The sequence below is a fragment of the Lissotriton helveticus genome, chromosome 4_1 (assembly GCF_964261635.1).
Source record: "Lissotriton helveticus chromosome 4_1, aLisHel1.1, whole genome shotgun sequence".
Classification (NCBI taxonomy): Eukaryota; Metazoa; Chordata; class Amphibia; order Caudata; family Salamandridae; genus Lissotriton; species Lissotriton helveticus.
Genome location: NC_136063.1, coordinates 1319282433 through 1319301199, shown reverse-complemented (window position 1 = coordinate 1319301199; position 18767 = coordinate 1319282433). Strand labels below are relative to the sequence as shown.

At 41.7% G+C, this 18767-nt stretch overlaps 1 protein-coding gene across 3 annotated transcripts in view; it reads left to right on the top strand.

The window, feature by feature from the left end:
• Positions 1-18767, top strand: part of LOC144829100 (Y+L amino acid transporter 2-like) — a 715256-nt gene that overhangs the window by 603214 nt on the left and 93275 nt on the right. For all 3 annotated transcript variants that reach the window (XM_078687904.1, XM_078687903.1, XM_078687902.1), the window contains exon 5: positions 12475-12598. In XM_078687904.1, the coding sequence (XP_078544030.1) occupies positions 12475-12598 (124 nt within the window). The remainder of the gene's footprint in view (positions 1-12474; positions 12599-18767) is intronic.

Genomic DNA, 18767 nt, shown 5'->3' with positions numbered 1-18767 from the left:
CATAGTCCTTGTCAGAAAAGATGTGCTGGGGTCAGGGCTACAAATGGCCCAATGCACAAAATTGTTGCATGAAAACAAGCATGTACAGCTGTGAATGGACTCGGTACACAGGGGTACAGGTTATGCAGTCCCCAAGAGGAATATCTGCCTCAAACTCAGTAAGAGGTCAGATCAACCTCGGAGACCTTCAGAAACCTACCTCCTGTGTTGTTGGAGCCTTTGGAGTCCGCAGAAGCTCAAGATCAGCAAACAGTCAGATGCATTATGGTGCCTGTGTTTGCAGGGGAGTGACTCCTTCACCCCAAGGTAGACTTTTCTGTTGACTTGGATGTCCACAGGGTCCTGCACGGAGCCTGTGTGGATCACGGACAGTGACAAGACTGGGGACGGCAAAGGAAGATGAAGTCGAACCCAAGGGAGGTCCAGCGAAGTCCAGCGTGTCCAGATGGTCAAACTTTAGTGGTATCTTCTTTCAGAATCTTGTCCACATAAAATCTAATGCCCTGTAGCCAGGTAACCCATTTTATAGTCACAGGAGAGGGTTGGAAAGATTCTAGGGACCCTCCTAGGGTAGGGGCAGAACAAGGGGGAGGCTACTCCCATGTCCTTTGTCCAGTTTCGCACCAGAGCAAAAGCAAATGACTCCCAGCACTGGTTTGAGCTGGACTATGCATAGGGACACCAAATGTGCCCCAGGGCTAAAGTTTCTGGCACTGAGAAAGTGCACCCACCCAGCCCAAATACACTAAATCCTGTCTGGGAGGTGGTCACTCCTCCCTATGACAGGATGCCTATTGTGCTGCCTTCCCCTGCTTGAGCTTGGCTCAGCAGCAGGAGGGCAGACTTGTGTCTATGGCTGGCAGCATTCATTTTGTGCTGTAAGGCTTGAGAAAGTTGGTACCAGTAGACTTAGGTACCCGCAGGACCGCAGTGCCAAGAGGAGGAATCATGCCTCCCACACCAGTTACTGGTTTGGAGGTATGATTCCAAGGTGTTTGACACCAAACACGACATACTTCATTGCAGTTGTTTCCGAGATAGCATTTACCGCAAGGTTATAATGCACCTCTACCTATATGTCTTGTAGTATCACATACAGCCCGGGAGAATGGTCTCTGGAAAGGGACCTTGCTCATGCAGGAGCACCCTCTCACATAAAACCCAGCAACCTCACTTCAGGATTGTTAAGGCCTGCTTTAGGGGTGACTTATAAGGTTTTAAGTGAAGTGATATATATAGATATAGTGGACCTATATCTCTCATAAGTGGTGCAAGCACCAGCTTACACAGACTGCAGTAGCAGACCTGAGGTTCCATTTTGTTATTTGGAGAAACAATGGAGCGTCACAATATGATCTTGAATGAAGTACTAAACAAAATGGAAAGTGCAGGTTTAACTTTAAAGAAAGAAAAATGCAAATTTGGTGTCGAGGAAGTAAAATACCTGGGTTACACACTTTCTGCAGAAGGTGTGAAACCAAAGAGAGACCTATTGGAATCTATAAGAAAAGCTCCTACATCTGTTGATAAAGATTAATTAAGATAGTTTCTAGGACTAATAGAATATCATGCAAAATTTGTGCGAAACTTTGCTGATAAAACTGAGAATATAAGAAAACTGTTAAGGAGGGGTTGTAAATTTGAGTGGGCAGCGGAGCAAGAAAAGGTTTTTGAAAATATAAAAAAATAAATATGTGAGGCAAACATACTTACTCCGTTCGACACAAAATTTAAATCAGTATTGACTGTTGATGCCAGTGCAGTCGGGATAGGTGCAGTTTTGGCACAAGAACATGGTTCTGGAATTAAGACAGTAGCATTTGCATCGAGGTCTCTTACTAGTTCTTAGAGGAATTATTCAATTATTGAAAGGGAGGCATTGGCAGCTGCTTGGGGCTGCGATTACTTCAGAATTTTTTTATGGGGATTTCAGTTCAAGCTTCAAACTGATCATAAAACATTGTTAAGAATTTTTTCACCGGGTGGCGCAGGAAAAGGTTCGGCAAGATTGGCAAGATTGGCAGCTAGGATGCAAGAATTTATTTACAAAATGGATTATGTTCCTGGATGGAAGAATGCACAAGCGGATGGTTTGTCAAGACTTCCATTGCCGTGGTATGAGGTAGATAAATCTGGCATGGAGCTATCTTAGTGTGAAGGCTCTGTTGCAGCTAATGATGAAATTGTGGGATTGTGTTGTGGTGCAATAGCGAATGCACAATGGAATGAGAGTATGGCTAAAGATGAGGTTATGAAGTATGTAAAAGAACTAATTGTTAAGGGCACAAGACGCGAGAGCACGCTTCCGGTTGCTGTTAGGCCATATTTAAAGGTTTTGGATGACTCGTCTATTTTTGAAAAAGAAGAAAACATAGTGATCGAAGAGGATACGTTTATTCCACCACATGATTTAAGATTTGCTTTGTTCAAGTTAGCACACGAAGGGCATCTTGGTCAGTTTCTTACAAAGAAGCGTGTGAGGGAATATTTTTGGTGGCCAACAATGGACCAACAGATTTCAGACTGGCTTGAAAGGTGTGCTGAGTGTTTTGAGAGTGAAAAGAGGTTGAAGGTAGGCAGTCAAGTGACATTTGGGAAGATAGAGGATCCAGAATCAACTTGGCATATGGTGTGCATGGATTTTATTGGACCATTTAATAGTTTGGGTTTGGATTTAAAATGTGCTCTTGCGATGATTGATGTTACTTCAAAGTGGTTAACTGTGAAGTTTTGTAGAGAGATAACCACCAGGTGTACCATTAGAATAATGTCAGAAATTTTCAGGGAAGAAGGTTTTCCAGTGAAGCTAATAACTGACAATGGAACACAATTGACATCAGATGAGATGGTCAGGTATCTGAATTCTTGTGGGATTGTTCATTGTAGAACATCCTTGTATAACCCACAATGAAACGGTATTGTGGAGAGGGCTAATCGCATGGTGAAAGGTGCGATACAAATGGCTGTGTCAACTGGTGGTGTTGTTAAAGAAATGGTGGAGGACCTGGTGTGGGCTTACCGTACCACTGAGAAAATTATTTCTGGGGATGTTCCTTTCAGAATGATGAGAGGACGTTCTGCTGGTACAAAACTTATACCGGCATGGATGAAAGATTGCATTGGTTTAGAGAATTTAAGCAATGATAGACCATAAAGAGATGAAAACAAATTAAGGATTAGGAACATATCTGTGAATGATTTAGTGAAGGTTAAACCTGGACGAATTGGTTGTGGTTTGACAAAATTCAGGGGTCCATTTAAAGTTAAATCACTGCACAATGGATTTGTAACCTTATACAATGGGGAACATTGGAACTTAAGAAGAGTTGCATTATATCAAAATAATAAGACAATAGAAAAGGATTGTGAGGTGAATGTAGGTCCAAAGTATCCTCAAATTCATAACAAAGGTAATACCATGGTGTCTTCAAATGATAGAGGGGTACACAGAGGTTCAAAACATCTTCAAAATGGTACCGATGATAATACCATGGTGCATAAAGATAAGAGGAGAGATCATATTAATCAGAGATGCAGGCGTCCTCCTAGTTATTTAAAAGATTATTCGTGTTATCATCCATGAGATTCTTATTTATTAATGGTTTGGTTTTATCGTAACTGCTCGACTTTGTACATTGTGTACTTTGTTCATTTTGTTTTTTTATCCTTACTTACATAAAGTTTGTATAGTTAATGAGTGAAGGGAAGAGGATATGTTGTATTCACATATTACTTATGTTGTGCCTTTCCCTTTAACTTGTATGTTCTATTTAGATTCTTGTGTCATCTGTATTCTATGTCTGCAGTTTGTAAGATCAGTTTCCTGCTAGCCTTCATGGGAGCATCAACTTATCTCTGTAGCTCTTATTAAATACATATATGATTAAGCCACAAATCGTTTGTGGCAGTCTATCTTCCCCTACAACAGATATAGAATACAGATGACACAAGAATCTAAATAGAACATACAAGTTAAAGGGAAAGTGTAGTAAATGAAGTTAAGAGGTATATAATAGGCTTAAAGGGTATTTATTAAGCACCACAGAGAACAACTGGTGTTCCCATCAGAAAGCAGGGAGCTAACTGACAGGGCAGAACACAGGAGAAGATGACATCAGGGAAAATGGAATGTAGGACTTAAAGAGGTACAGAGAAACATAAGTGCAGAGAATACAACATATCCTCTTCCCTTCATATAGAAAATCAAAGAAAAAAAACTAATTAAAACAAAGAAAATGCTAAGCACATGCTCTTTGTTACAGGAAAAAAAAAAAAAACTTACTTACAAACAAAGTCACGTAAGTGACCCGGAGGTTTTCTCACTCTCGGGGTTCTACTGGCACAAGTTTGGTTAGTTCCACTGGCACTAGTCTCATTGGAGGACACATCACCTTCACGCTCAGCTTTTTTATACAGTGCTACGCGCCTCAAATTCCAACTCTCGCCGTTAAATAGAGTCACGTATCTTTTATGGACAGACTTGACCTTAAATGGTCCCCTGAATTTCGTCAAACCAACACCGACTCGACCAGGTTTGACTTTCACCCAATCATTCACTGCAAATTTACACGCTCCATCTGGATCACACTCCGTGTCAAGCTTACCAGAATCAACAGGAACGTCAGCGTTCAGATACTCTTTCATCCATGCTGCAACAAGCTTAGTGCCCGCTGAACGTCCCCTCATAACAGAAAATGGAATCATACCGGTCACACTATTTTCAGTAGTTCTGTAGGCCCAAACCAGGTCATTAACCAGACACCTCACATCCGTCCTAGAAGAAATCGCCATCTGAATGGCACCTTTAACCATCCGGTTTGCCCTCTCAACTATGCCATTCCCCTGGGGGTTGTAAAGTGAGGTCCTTGAGTGTGCAATACCGCACCTTCCCAAGAAATTTGCCATCTCCAGGGAGGTGAGTTGCGTTCCATTATCGGTAATGATCCTTGTGGGAAAACCTTCTTCTCTAAAGATCTCACTCAGCACAGCAATAGTGCTGTTAGTAGTGATCTCTTTCATGAATTTGACTACTAACCACTTGGAAGAGACATCAACTACTACTAATCCAAACCTCATATCTTGACCTAACTGGTAGAACGGGCCAATAAAATCGAGACATATGGTGTGCCATGGACATCCTGGATCTTCTATTGAGCCACAACCAGTATGACTACCCACTTTAAGTCTTTTCTCGCTTTCCAAGCAATCTGTACATCTTTCCACCCACTGAGAGATTTCGGAGTCCATTCCGGGCCACCAAAAATTCTCTCTGACTCTCCTCTTGGTGAGGGACTGCCCTAGGTGACCCTCATGGGCTAACTTAAAAATAGTAAATCTCACTTCTTGTGGAGGAATGAATTTGTCATCCATTAAAATCATGAACCCATCTTTGTCTAAGACAGACAATTGTTCTAGGACCTTCAAATAAGGACGAAGTGCGGGGGATAAGCAACTCTCTCTCCTTGGACCCTTCGCAATCAGGTCTTTGACCTCACCCAACACCACATCTTTAGCCATAGAGGTATTCCATAAGCTCCTACTAATTGCTCCAGCACACATATCTACAACTTCATCCACAGCGGCCACAGAGCCCTCCGAGTTGAGAGATTCCACTCCTAGCTTGTCTACCATCTCCCAAGGTAGTGGAAGCCTAGAGAGTCCATCCGCTTGGCAATTCCTCCAACCAGGAATATACTCAACAGTGTACAAATACTCTTGGATCCTAGCAGCGAGTCTAGCTAACCTGGCGGAACCCTTGCCAGCACCACCAGGTGAAAGAATTTTAACTAAGGGTTTGTGATCCGTCAATAACCTGAATTTGAACCCCCACAGGTACATCCTATAATACTCGCAACCCCATGCTGCAGCTAGGGCTTCACGCTCGATTATAGAGTAATTCCTCTCGGCCGTAGTGAGTGTCCTTGAAGCAAACGCCACAGTCTTAAGACCAGATTCGTGTACCTGAGCTAAAACGGCACCAACACCTACAGCACTCGCGTCCACTGTCAAGACTGACTTGCGGTTGGTGTCGAACGGTGTCAAGATGCCTGCCTCACAAATTTCAACCTTGATTTTTTTAAAACACTCGTCCTGTTCCACACCCCACACAAACTTGCATCCATTCCTCAGCAACACCTTGATCTTTTCAGTTTTCTCTGCAAAATCTCTGACAAATTTAGCATAGTATTCGATGAGGCCGAGGAAAGACCTCAACTGATCTTTGTCACACGGAGCTGGTGCATTTCTAATGGATTCCAATAAGTCTCTCTTGGGTTTCACCCCGTCAACAGACAAAGTATACCCTAGATATTCAACCTCCTCCACCGCAAATTTACATTTCTCTTTCTTAAGAGTCAATCCTGCTTGTTCCATCCTCTCCAAAACAGTCTTCAGAATGACATTGTGTTCTTCAACAGTCGCTCCAAATATCAGAACGTCATCCTGGAAATACACAACATTGTTCACACCCTTCAGTACAGCCCCTATCATTCTTTGAAACACCCCCGCTGCAGAGGCAAGTCCGAAAGGCATTCGTGTAAATTGGTATATTCCCTCAGTTGTTATGAACGCGGTCAATGCCTTTGAGTCTTGGTGTAGTTTTATTTGATGATAGGCGCTGCGAAGGTCTAACTTAGAAAAATACTTTCCCCCTTTTAGTGATAGGACTAACTCGTTGATGTTCGGTAAGGGGAAGTTGTCTACCACAATGTTCTGGTTCAGGGTGCGAAGGTCCACACAAAAACGAAATTTACCATCAGATTTGGTCGTAATAACTACGGGAGAAATCCAGGGTGACGTTTCGATCTGCTCTATCACCCCCTGATCTAGCATCTCCTTCAGCATCTTCCTCACTTCATCCCGTGCAATGAATGGAACCTTTCTCACCCTGTGTTGCATGGGTATGGCATCATCCCGCAGGACAATTTTATGAACATAACCTCTCAACTCTCCAATATGCTCATCAAACAAACCATTCATCCCTTCCACAATTGAATCCGTGGTTATACTATCTACCACCATCACTTGTTGTGCTGCCCTTGGATTTATTATTATTCCGAGGTCATACTGTTGCCCCCATCCTAAGATTGCAGGACCAGACCTGGCTACATACACCTTTCCTTCAGCAGTACGATCCTTGAATGATATTACGCATACCATAAACCCAATCACATCTATGCTTTCACCCTGAAAACCACAGGCATTAATATCACTAGCAAACAATTGTACATCCTTCCAATTTGCTAAATACATATCTTTGGGGATAATGGTCCACAAAGATCCAGGATCAACCATCAACTGGACCTCAATTTTATCAATTAGAAAAAGAGCTTTTGGTCTAAATCTTCTACCAGGTACACCTTCATTCACACCATCCCCACCTAAACACAATATTTTGTTGGCACCCTCAACCCTGACAATGTCACTTACTACTTCCCTGGTCTCTACAACAGCTACTTTATCAGCGTTTGCACCTCTACACATCTTTGCAAAATGTCCTTTCCTCCCACACTTCCTACACATCTTATCAATTGCAAAGCATCTCCTGAAGTCCGAACTATGAAAAGTACTCCCACACCTACTACACATTCTTCCTTGAAATCTACTCTTGTCATTGCCTGAGAACCCATTGTTAAATCTCCTCTGACTACTTCCTCCCATATCTACACTTTTCCTGTTCACAGCAGCAACTTCGTCATGATCAACACAAGAAACTCCATTCCCTTGAACATTTTCCTTTGTGTTATCTTTCTTTTCCATCTCTCTCATGCATGCATTCGATTCTTCAACAACTTTTGCAATGTCAATGGCCATTTGCAGGGTAGGATTTTTTGCGGCCCACAGTTTTTCCTGCATCTTTTTATTCCGGCATTGTACTATCAGCTGGTCTCGTATCATTTCGTCTCTTATCTCTCCAAAATTACATTTAATTGACAGCTCGCGTAACCTAGCCACAAATTGGTCTACTGATTCTTCATTCCTTTGGGGTTGAGTGTAAAATTTGTGCCTCGCCATGACGATGTTTACTTCCTTTGCGTATTGTTTTTTCATGCGAGCTTTAGCATCAGTGTATACATTGGTTATTGCCCTACCATCTTGGTTCATTCCTACTGGAAGGTATTTGAAAGAACGTTGACCTTCTTTGCCTAATGCGCTTAGCAAGAGGGCTTTTTTCCTAGTTGCACTGAAATCCTTCCCATCAAGTGCTTCAATGTAGTTCTCGAAAATGTCTATCCATTCATCCCACTCGACGGGTGGTTCTCCAGTAGTTTGTAGAAACATAGGAGGTACTATGACATTGAGATTCTCCATCTTAAAATTCCTTAAAAACAAATTGCAGTCTTTCAATTAACTGCTTATTTTCTAAATGAAAATAGTAAGGGTACTATTTTCCCAAACACAGAGGTGGTCAGTTTTTTTATTGATGTATTCACTCATCCACACGTGCAACTACTAAAAAGAAATGAATATTTCCTTCAATCCCACTGTTCAATATATCAATATATCACCATATTATTCCATCAATCTTACTGTAATATTGCTTGTGTCAGAGGAAACTTATCGTTTTGGTTAGAGTTAAGCTTTTTCTAACTCGACTTCCAAACTATTTCCTCACCGTTTGAATCGCCTTCTTTGATATTCTCAGTCACTCGTTTTTGAAGAAATCCACTACAGAAAGCGTCCTTTCTTAGTTGTCACGAAGTTTGTTCTCCGCGTTGATCAGTACCGGTTGCCTAGTTACCATGTAAACTCTTAAAATGGCCACTACGTACGTTACGTTGCGTCAGTGCATCACTGCCGCTACGTCACTACAGCTTGTGACGCTTTTTCCTTTCTTGTGCTCAATGCTTCCTTCTAGACGCTGGCCATTATAAGCACAATGACTCCGTTCGGATTCCACGGTGAGTGAGCTCGTGTTTCTCTGCTCGAGAGAAATTTAAAAAATGCGCGTTGTTGAAAATGCTGCGCGATGTTGAAAATGTTTCCGTTTGTACCGGAGATGCCGGTCAACTTTAAAGGATACAAACAGTCAATGTGATTCAAGCGCACAAAATTCACACCGCTACTCCTTGCGCTCACCTCAATTTCCAAAACGACACGTTTGAATTCTTTTCACATCCAAGAATTGTGAAAGATGCGCACCATCTCTGAAACGGTTTACTCCATTTGGCAATCACTTGGTTTCTTCTACATGAATTACACCTTGCACAGTCCTAAAACACACCAGATCACAGTTCGATTCTAGTTTACGGTATGAACGGGCGAATATTCTTTCAAATTCTTTTTTTAGGTGTTTGAGAGATAAGCAGATTTCCTTTTAAAGTTTCTTCCCGTTTTTTTTTTAAAGTTGTAGGGACTTTTCTTTTGCTTGTTCTCAGTTCCTCATAGCTTAAAAGGTGCTTACTTGTCTTGAAGTGCGTGTTTCTTCTTTTACTTGTCTTGAAATGCGTGGTTCTTCTTTTCTAGAAAACTTGCGTGGTTCTTTTCACCAGTGGAGTTCTCCTCCCTCTGTGGTTGTTTAGCTCTCCTTGCTCATCGTCGCCATGTGTAGTAAATGAAGTTAAGAGGTATATAATAGGCTTAAAGGGTATTTATTAAGCACCACAGAGAACAACTGGTGTTCCCATCAGAAAGCAGGGAGCTAACTGACAGGGCAGAACACAGGAGAAGATGACATCAGGGAAAATGGAATGTAGGACTTAAAGAGGTACAGAGAAACATAAGTGCAGAGAATACAACAGAAAGGCACAACATAAGTAATATGTGAATACAACACAAGCATAATAGGATTTAATGCACTTGAAATAAAGCTAATGTCACGTTTGTGATGGAGTAACCCAGCCGTCAAATTCTAAACACAGTGAGACTGGCCTATAGGGCAATTGCCTGAAAGACTGGTCTCACAGATTAGTGTAGCTACTAGTTTTTGCTGTTTGTTGTCCTGTTATATGATCTGCAGCTTCAGCTTTTACTGTTGGTTTCTGTGATATTATCACAAACTCTGCCTGCAGCACACACAAATGAATGCAGTCTCCAATACCTGAAAAACATTTATAAGGTGCATTATTACAAGTTAAAAACTGCCCAGATGTGCAAATGGGGACGCCTTTTTTTAGCTAACTGATTCTCTAGCAGGGACCCTTTTATTTTGGTGTACGGGCCTATTTTCTGTCCAGGTCCGACTCTAACTCTAAATTAGGCACTCTCACCCCCTCATGCTCATGATTAAGAGGTGGTGAGGAAACGTAAGAATATAATTTCACTAATTCTTTACCGTGCCGTCGTGAATTGTGACAATGATCTTTGACTTTGTCAGTCTAATAGAAATACAATTTCTCTCCCAATATAAAGAGGCAGTGCCAAGTACTCTATGGAAACCTAGATTGAAGAGAAATGGAGGGAGCACCAAGGATGAGGTCACACTCTGTTCAATATAGTCTTTTCAATATCTTTTATTCTTGTTTTATATAGTGAATGACAGGAAAAAAGTCAACGCGTTTCGTTCCTTTTAAAGGAACTTCATCAGGGCACAATATTGTAAGCGAAAAGATCCAACTGTGTAAAAAGAAGAAATAGGCGGTCCCACAATGCGGGTAGAGTAACAGTACATTCCGGCCAAAGAAATCTAAATATTATCAGTGAAGGGATGCAACTGTATAAGAATAGTAGACGGTCCCACAGTAAGGGTAAAGTAATAGTAGAATCCGGCCAAAATAATCAGAAAGTGGTATACAAAGGGATCCAAACGTATGAAAATAATGGTAAACAGTAACAGTAGATTCCCGGCAAAGTAATCAGAGAGTGATATACAAAGGGATCCAAGCGTATAGAGATAGTGATCCCACAATGCGGATGAAGTAATAGTAGACTTCAGCCAAATTAGTCTCATGAGCCTTCCTTTTTGCGGCAGCGTGTATGCCCGGCAGATAAATGGTGATACTCCATGGAAACTTAGTTTGGTATAATCCATCAAAATAGTATTTTCAACATATATGAGAACAAAGACATTTACATTCAACAACTTTGTTGTATTCTTTTACCAGTCTTAGTAAGACCAGCAAATTGTAAAAGAATGGTGTAGTGCAGGGATTCTTAACCTTTAGACTTCTATGGGCAATAACAATAAACTTAAATAAAGTTGTTAAAACAATACAGGAACAAGCATTCATCAAACAAATATACAAATTATGAAATATTTAATTTAATTCAAAAATAGTTTAAAAAAATCTAAATTTAAATAGGAAGGTTGAAGCTTGCTTTTCCAAATCCAATTGAACTTGCACTGCTTCCAGGAATCAATACGCGGATACTTCCTTGCTTTTTAGCTTTCAATTTCAAATTTCTTCACATTTACAGAATGTTTTAAAGAATGTAATTGCACATTTTCCTTCTTTTTCTATATACACTCTATCAATCTTATAATATTATTTAATTTTCAAAGCTGTGGTGGACCCCCTGAGTAGGTTTTTCAGACCACCAGGGATCCCTGGACCACAGGTTAGGAATTAGTGCTGTATTGATTATGTATCTCTGTCGCCCCCCCCCCTCGCCCAGCTGGGACTTTTCAAAGAGATGTCATCTTTTTTAATAAGGCTCTCCTAACCAGGGATCAGAAAAAGGTGCAAATTAAATGGTGTCATCTAACAATTGTTTATTCGGATTTCTCTCTGTGTCATGGTCCATGGAACAAGCAGAAATACAGATTTCCTGACATCCTGTGTGGAAGATATAAATCATATGATATAAAACATCATAAGCAGACAAATAAATATACATATGCACATTGATTTGCCCCAACGTTTAAGATTTCATAAAAATTTGAAAGCCTCCATTGGTGCCTCAGGCATCAACACAACTTAGACTGACCGCCTTCCCTTTTGATTGGGGCTGAATGATTTGCCCTGGTTTTGCTTTTTCTGTGTTTCTTTAAAACAATTTGAGCACTTGGTAGAAATGGAAATTGGGCATGCATGCTGAAGTTCAAGATACTTAGCCAGATACATAAAAGTTGCCAGGCTGAGCAGACCATCTCACGTAGCCAGTTACACATGAATGTGTGCACATGGAACAGACAGCTGAGGCCTGTACAGGTAAGAGCGGTGGGGCCGGGTTGGGGGTGGGGGGGTATTCGACAGATGACCACAAGGGAAAATCAAATAATTCATTCATTGTCCTTCGTAGTCTGTCGAAATCCTCTCCATCCGGCCGCATCTCTCTTACCTGCACGGGCCTCGGATTCAGAAGTTGGCTGTGGTCAGCAACCCATAGTTTCTGAAGAGGATCTGGCGATTTACGATAGACTACAACACCTTTACTACACACATACTTTCCTGTCCAGATTTGTGCACTGATCAGTAAAAAATAGCAAAATTGCTGGATGTGAAAGTCTTTTTTTCTTGGAGTTTTCTAGAATACTAAACAAACATATTATTAATCTTTGCATTGCTTGTTGTGTTATATTTGTCTTTTGCATAGGAATCTGCCATTAGCTGTCATTATTTCCATGCCAGTTGTTACTATAATCTACATCATGACCAATGTGGCATATTACACAATGCTGGATATGGAAACTATCCTGGAGAGCAGTGCTGTAGCTGTTGTAAGTGTCCAACATTCGCCTTCACTTATGCATGCTTTGGGGATATTGAGATGGCATGTGATGAGTCAGTAAGAATTCTGCCTATGATACAAGATGCATTAGGTGGTTGTCTATAAATGTGGTGACTATTTAGCCTGCTGCTGTGTAAATAGTGAATTTTCTCTGCAATGTACCCGACCACTGGCTAAGTAGTAGAGATTATTTACTGTTTGGCCGGCGGTCTTACAACGAGCAGAGAAACTTCATTATTTACCCGGCCACTGGCTAAATAGTTGAAATTTTGCCCCATTTTGTCAGCAGCTGTGCAAATAACACAAAAACTTCACTATTTACCCGGCAAATGTCTAAATAGCAGAGTTTAAGCACTATGTGGTCAGCAGCCATGCAAACAGCAAATAAACCTTGCTATTTTCTTGGTCTGTGGCTAACTGATAGACATGATGTATATTTTGTTCAGACGTAAAGCAAATAGCAAAGAAACATCAGTCTTTACCCAGTTGCTGAAAAAAGAGCAGACATTATGTAGATCTTGGCCAGCAGTCATGCAAATAGCGATAAAACGCCTTTATCTACCTGGCTGCTGGGTAAATAATAGTACCATTTGGCAGTGACCTTTCAAATAGCAAATACATTTCACTAATCACCCAGATGCTGGCAAAATAGCCAACTGCTGGCCTTGCACATAGCAATGACTTTTCACTATTGTCTCAGTAAATGGCTAAATAGAAGACATTATGAACCATGTTGCCATGAAAATAGCGAAGATATACCTGGTCACTAACTAAATGGGAGAAATTACATACTATTTGGCCAGCAGCTCTGCAAATAGAAAAGAACCTTCATTTTTCACATGGTGGCTAACAAAATAGAAGATAGTATGCAAAACATGGCCAGTGGCCATTCAAATAGCAGAGAAATCTAACTACTTCCCCGTTTGCTTTCTAAACAACTTCAATGTTGTATTATTATGCATTATGCAGATTTCAACAGACACTTACCATCAGGTAGGACTGCAAACAAGAAGTGAACACAGGTGGAATCCATCTCCTTCTGCAAATTAGAATCTTGATGAATCATTATTCCATCCACAAAAAGGGGCTGTAATTTGTGCTTAGAGGTTTTGTGAATGGAATAGTATTTTTAAAACCAACTTATGTACTATTAGGTCAGTTCTCAAAATACCAAGAAGCAGGGTATCAGAGAACAACATGCTTAATTAAGGTTCATTAGGCAGGTGGTAATTTGCAGCCCTCTGGGATTGGGTGCAATCACAGGGTTGGTGGATCGCTAGGACAGTACCCACCATCCCTATGACTACATTCCAAAACTGAGAACTTATTTTTTTAAGGAGCCTGTGTTCCTTGATAGAACCAGTGTTGCTTTTAAAATAGAAAAAGATTTTTGTTCTAGAAAACTTCAGGGGTGAAGGCAGTGATCCATTGAATCTGACGCTGCCAACATTATTCAGTAGCTCATCAGTGGTTTATAACTGCAATTGAGGTAGCAATCTATAGTTTACATTTATTTCCAAATAAGAAATGGGTGAAGGTATGCCCCTGTTAAAACCCCTCCTATTTGCAATAAGGATGGCAAAGGTCCTTTTATGAGTCAAAAGAATTTTCCAACTTAAAAAAAGGCATTTGTATATAATGATAAGCACTTTTGTGGTCACAAGTTCTGTGATTAATTACATGACACCCTTAAAACGGGCTTACATGCAATCTGCACCCTAAAAACTAGGACATTAGTCCAAAGGTCCCAAATGTTTGAGTGTTTCCAAAATATTTTGACAGACATGACAAAGAATGCAACTCCACTACACCATGAGCCAAGACACTGACTTGAGAGGCCCTTTATGGAGCTGTCTCGTGCTCCACAAAAGCTCATACTTTTTTAAGTTTACTGCATCCATCGACATTGGTCCTTCTTATTAGGTCTTCTTGGGCTGGGACTGGTCATTGTAATCCTGGTCTTGATCGACTGGCCCTTGAGGCTTGTTTTGCCCTGGTCCATGGCCTTGCTATCTCAGTTGAAAGTCTTCCTGCTCCAGTTGCTACTTCAGGTATTGGTCCCCTTGGGTCTGATCACCCTGGTCCTGCTAGCCTTGTTCAGGATCACACTTATCCGAATCCATCTATTCCACCCAATCCTCATCCATCTGGTTCCTAGTTCTTATGGCCCTTGTACTCATGCTCTTAATCTGACTGGTTCCCCTGGGTCTCCTCTATCTTGTCATACTACTCTTGGATCTGAGGTTCTGAAAAACTGGATTTCGTATAATTACTCGAGAATTAAAACTTCGTCGAAATATGACGAAGTTGGTATCAAAAGACCGAGAATGACGAGTACATCATGTACATATATTTTCAGCATATTTGAGTGGCGATTTCACCTCGAAATCGCCATTTGCGTTCTGACCCTTGGCTTCATTTATATGTTGCCCTTTACATAGGCCTTAATCCAGTTGAATTTGATTCCACAAGGACACATACTCCTTAATCGACTTCTTCCTGACCTCAGTACAAGTTAGAACCATTGCCCCAGGCCGAACTCGTTAGGTCAGCTCCCTCCCAGTGGCCGAAGCAAGATAGCATCTAGGCTCAACAAACCATAAAATCATTTCAGCACGCACACCTGCCATATCTCGCTCGCATCTATCTCCACTCCTTCGCTTCACTTACTTTATGACGGGGAGGTGCCCATTTTTATTAGGGGTCCAGTGTTATCTGATGAAATGTTGGGCCTTGCCAAATGATTTGTTGTAGGCAGCACGAGGTGAAATATGGACATGTCATCATGACTCTGCTTTTTCTTTGTATTGGAAATATGTTAACTATTTACTTTACAACCAAGAATGTTTTGCCCAAGGCCCAAAACTGTGTATAAGAAGAGAAGCCTGATTTCATGAAAATGTGCACTCTCCTGAGAATATACCCGTGTTGTACTTCTAGGACACCTGTTACCTTGGTTATAGCCAATAAACTAATCTTTGACTTCACCTAGAAGACTCCGAGTTTCTGTAGGTCTGGATCAGGAAGAACCCGAGGTCTCTGGGTGTTGATCCCCTGGCACCGCTGGGTTTCCGGTTCTGTGCCGGTTCTTAAAAACCCAGTACCTCAGTTGGCGCCCAACGTTTGGGGCGATTCCAGTGGTACCAGTCAGCCAGAAGATCGTGAGGAGCTTCGTGTGGAAATTCCAGAGGACGGCCAACCACCTCATCGACCCCTGCATGTCGACGTGGTCCGAAGGTCTTTGCTGCGAGGTTCCCCGCTTCCCGACGGCTACAAGGACTGCTGCCCTGGCTATCGCCCTGATTTGGACCCTTGAAGTTTTTGGTAGAGCGAAACACTGAGACGAGTCTCCTGGTGACGTCATCGATATTTCAGTTAAGTATAAGTGGAGCGTCTCCCAGTCCTTAGTTGGACCTAGTTTTGGGTATCCTTGGGATACAAAGGTTTTGTATTGGTACTTGCAAGCACCAAAACCGAAGGACTCGTGTATTCACAAGAAATATCGTAATCGATAATCCTTTGAAGTTTGGAACTAGACTAGAGAGCGAGGATGCCTAGTCTTAGACTTGGGAATTTGTTTTGTCTTGGTAGTAATAATAGGGACTCCCGATTGGAGGACTCATGTCCGGTTCCTCCAGTTGGAACTCCGACTTACGAGCTATATGTGAAACATGGGGCAGGCCCCATCACTTACAACGAAGTATGGATTAAATACACCAGGAAAGATGGTGTTCTAAAATGGCCCCAATATGGTAGCTTTGACTCCGAAATCTTAGACAACCTCGAAGTAAAGCTCTTTAAAAAGAAAGCCCGGCCGGCAATGTTTGACTCTTTCCGCCTATGGCGCAAAGAAGCCAAACAAAAAGAAATTAAATTAGCTAAGAAAAATAAGAGAGAAGGGGGACTTTCAGTAATGCAAGCTGCTGTGCAGTTTAAAAGATAATGAGGAAGAGCAGATGAATGAGCAGTTGCACAGGCAACGTAAAATGGCAATAGATAAGTGTTATCCAGTTCTACCGTCTCTTCAGCGAGAGGCAGCAAAAGAGCATGAAAAAGACTCATTAATGTCGCAGTTACTAAACTCACCACCCCCCTATGCGCAGAATGCCACAGCACCCCAGCAACCTTTAGTTGCACAAACTGCGCCTCCTGCTCCTACACAGCACCCACCAGCTGTCCTTCAGCTGGCTCCTACTTCTTCGGTGCAGCCTCCTCCAGGCCCACCGACCACCTCTGTTTCGCCTGTGTTTTCTACGGTTTTACCTGCTGTATTCTTTTCGGCTCATAGTTCTCCCTCTACGATTTTGCCTAGCGCCCCCTCTATTTTCCCTGATACCTCTTCTACTATCTCTACCCCTGTCTTATCTCACCCCGTTTTTCCATCTGTTTGTCCTTCAGTTTCACCTTCCATTCGGCAGAAAATGGCCAGCACTGTTACTAATCTTCTTTTACCTCTTTTCGGGTCGCCTACTACGACCCCTAACACTGGAAGAAGACAGTTGCGAAGTCAACTGCCTGATTATCAAGAGAGAGATTCACTGAATAGTTTAGCACGGAAATGGGTCATGGACACTGTAAAATATGATGTACAGTCGGTCATGGAAGTTTTCCAACAATGGGAAACAGCTACACAGAGATATGTTTTCGAACAGATGTGTGTTTTCCTTTGCGAGGATTTAGAAGACAATGATCAGGATTGCCTCCCACAAGAGATGTGTTGTGTACGGTTTAAGTTTGGACAGGGTATGATTGTAGGTCCAGATGTGGAAAAAGCAGTTGAAATGTTGTTATCATATCGAAGTAAGGGAAGTAGTTCTGGGTCGCCATCTGAATCTAATACATCCAGTAGGAAAAAGGCACGACAATACCCTATGAGAGAAGTTCCCCCACAATGGAGAGAGGGTGACACAACTGCTGTCCCACCTATTCTGCCACATTTCCAGCGTGTATGGGTACATGTCCCATGGAAGCGAGCTGAAGTTTTAGCACTCAAGCAAACACTACAAGATCCGCGTAAAAATCCTGCAGGGTACTATAAAGAGTTGTCACAAACTGCTGGGTCATGTATAATGAATCTAGCCGATATCGATATGTTATTTGGGAACGTTGTTCCACAGCCTTTATGGGGAAAATTTCGTCATGTAGATCATGACCAGGAATTAGGTGACACATGGGCTAATATCACTGCTGTAGATGCCCGACAAGTTGGTGGTGCCAAGCCTGAGCCTTTGATAGCAGAACTCCCTGGTAAAATAATAGATTACATGAAAACGATAATGCCTGCAATACGCGTACATTGGGATAAGTTGTCTGCATGCAAACAGAAGAAAGAAGAAACAGTCTCAGATTTCTTCACCAGATTTGAAGAAACATTCGTTGACCACAGCGGTCAAGATATGACCACAGAAGGTGGTCAGAGATTGTTTGTTGATAAATTCGTGCACAATCTGCTTCCAGAATTGTACAAAAAGTTACAAGATTCAGAAAGTTCTTGGGCAGTCTCATCTTCAGCCCAGATATTGGCTACCGCACAATATTACGAGAATAGAGACAAAGATGAAAAAGATAAAGTAGAAAAGAAAACTAGAGAATTAAAAACGAAAGTTTTGCTACAGCAAGCCTATCCGCCACGTGGTGGTGGTAATCAATATAATAATGGTCAAAATCACTACCAAAATGCTTTTCAGCAGCCTCAACAATGTCAGAGAAACTTGCAAAGATTCGATTACACTCAACCCCGTTTAGGTCCCAACCAGTGTTTATATTGCAAACAAGAGGGTCATTACAAATATACTTGCCCTGCCCTATCACAGCGTGCAAATGGAGTTTCTGGTGTTAGAGGTCGTGGCAGTCAGCAAGCACCTAGAGGTAGAGGGCATGGAAACGCCCCACAGGACACACGTCCCCTTCAACCACACAACTCTATGAACAGGTTTGATCAGCAAAATAACGTATCTGACAGGACAGCTCAATACTATGTTGAAGATTATTACACAGAAAATGAGCAGTGGGAGAATAATGATTGCTAGGACAGCCATAGACAAAGAGAGGGAGTTTTTTCAGTTCCAGTAGATCAGAGTGGACCTTACGTTGAGGTGATTACATCAGGTGTGTCAGAACCTTTTCTGTTGGATACTGGTGCTACAAAGAGTTCTATT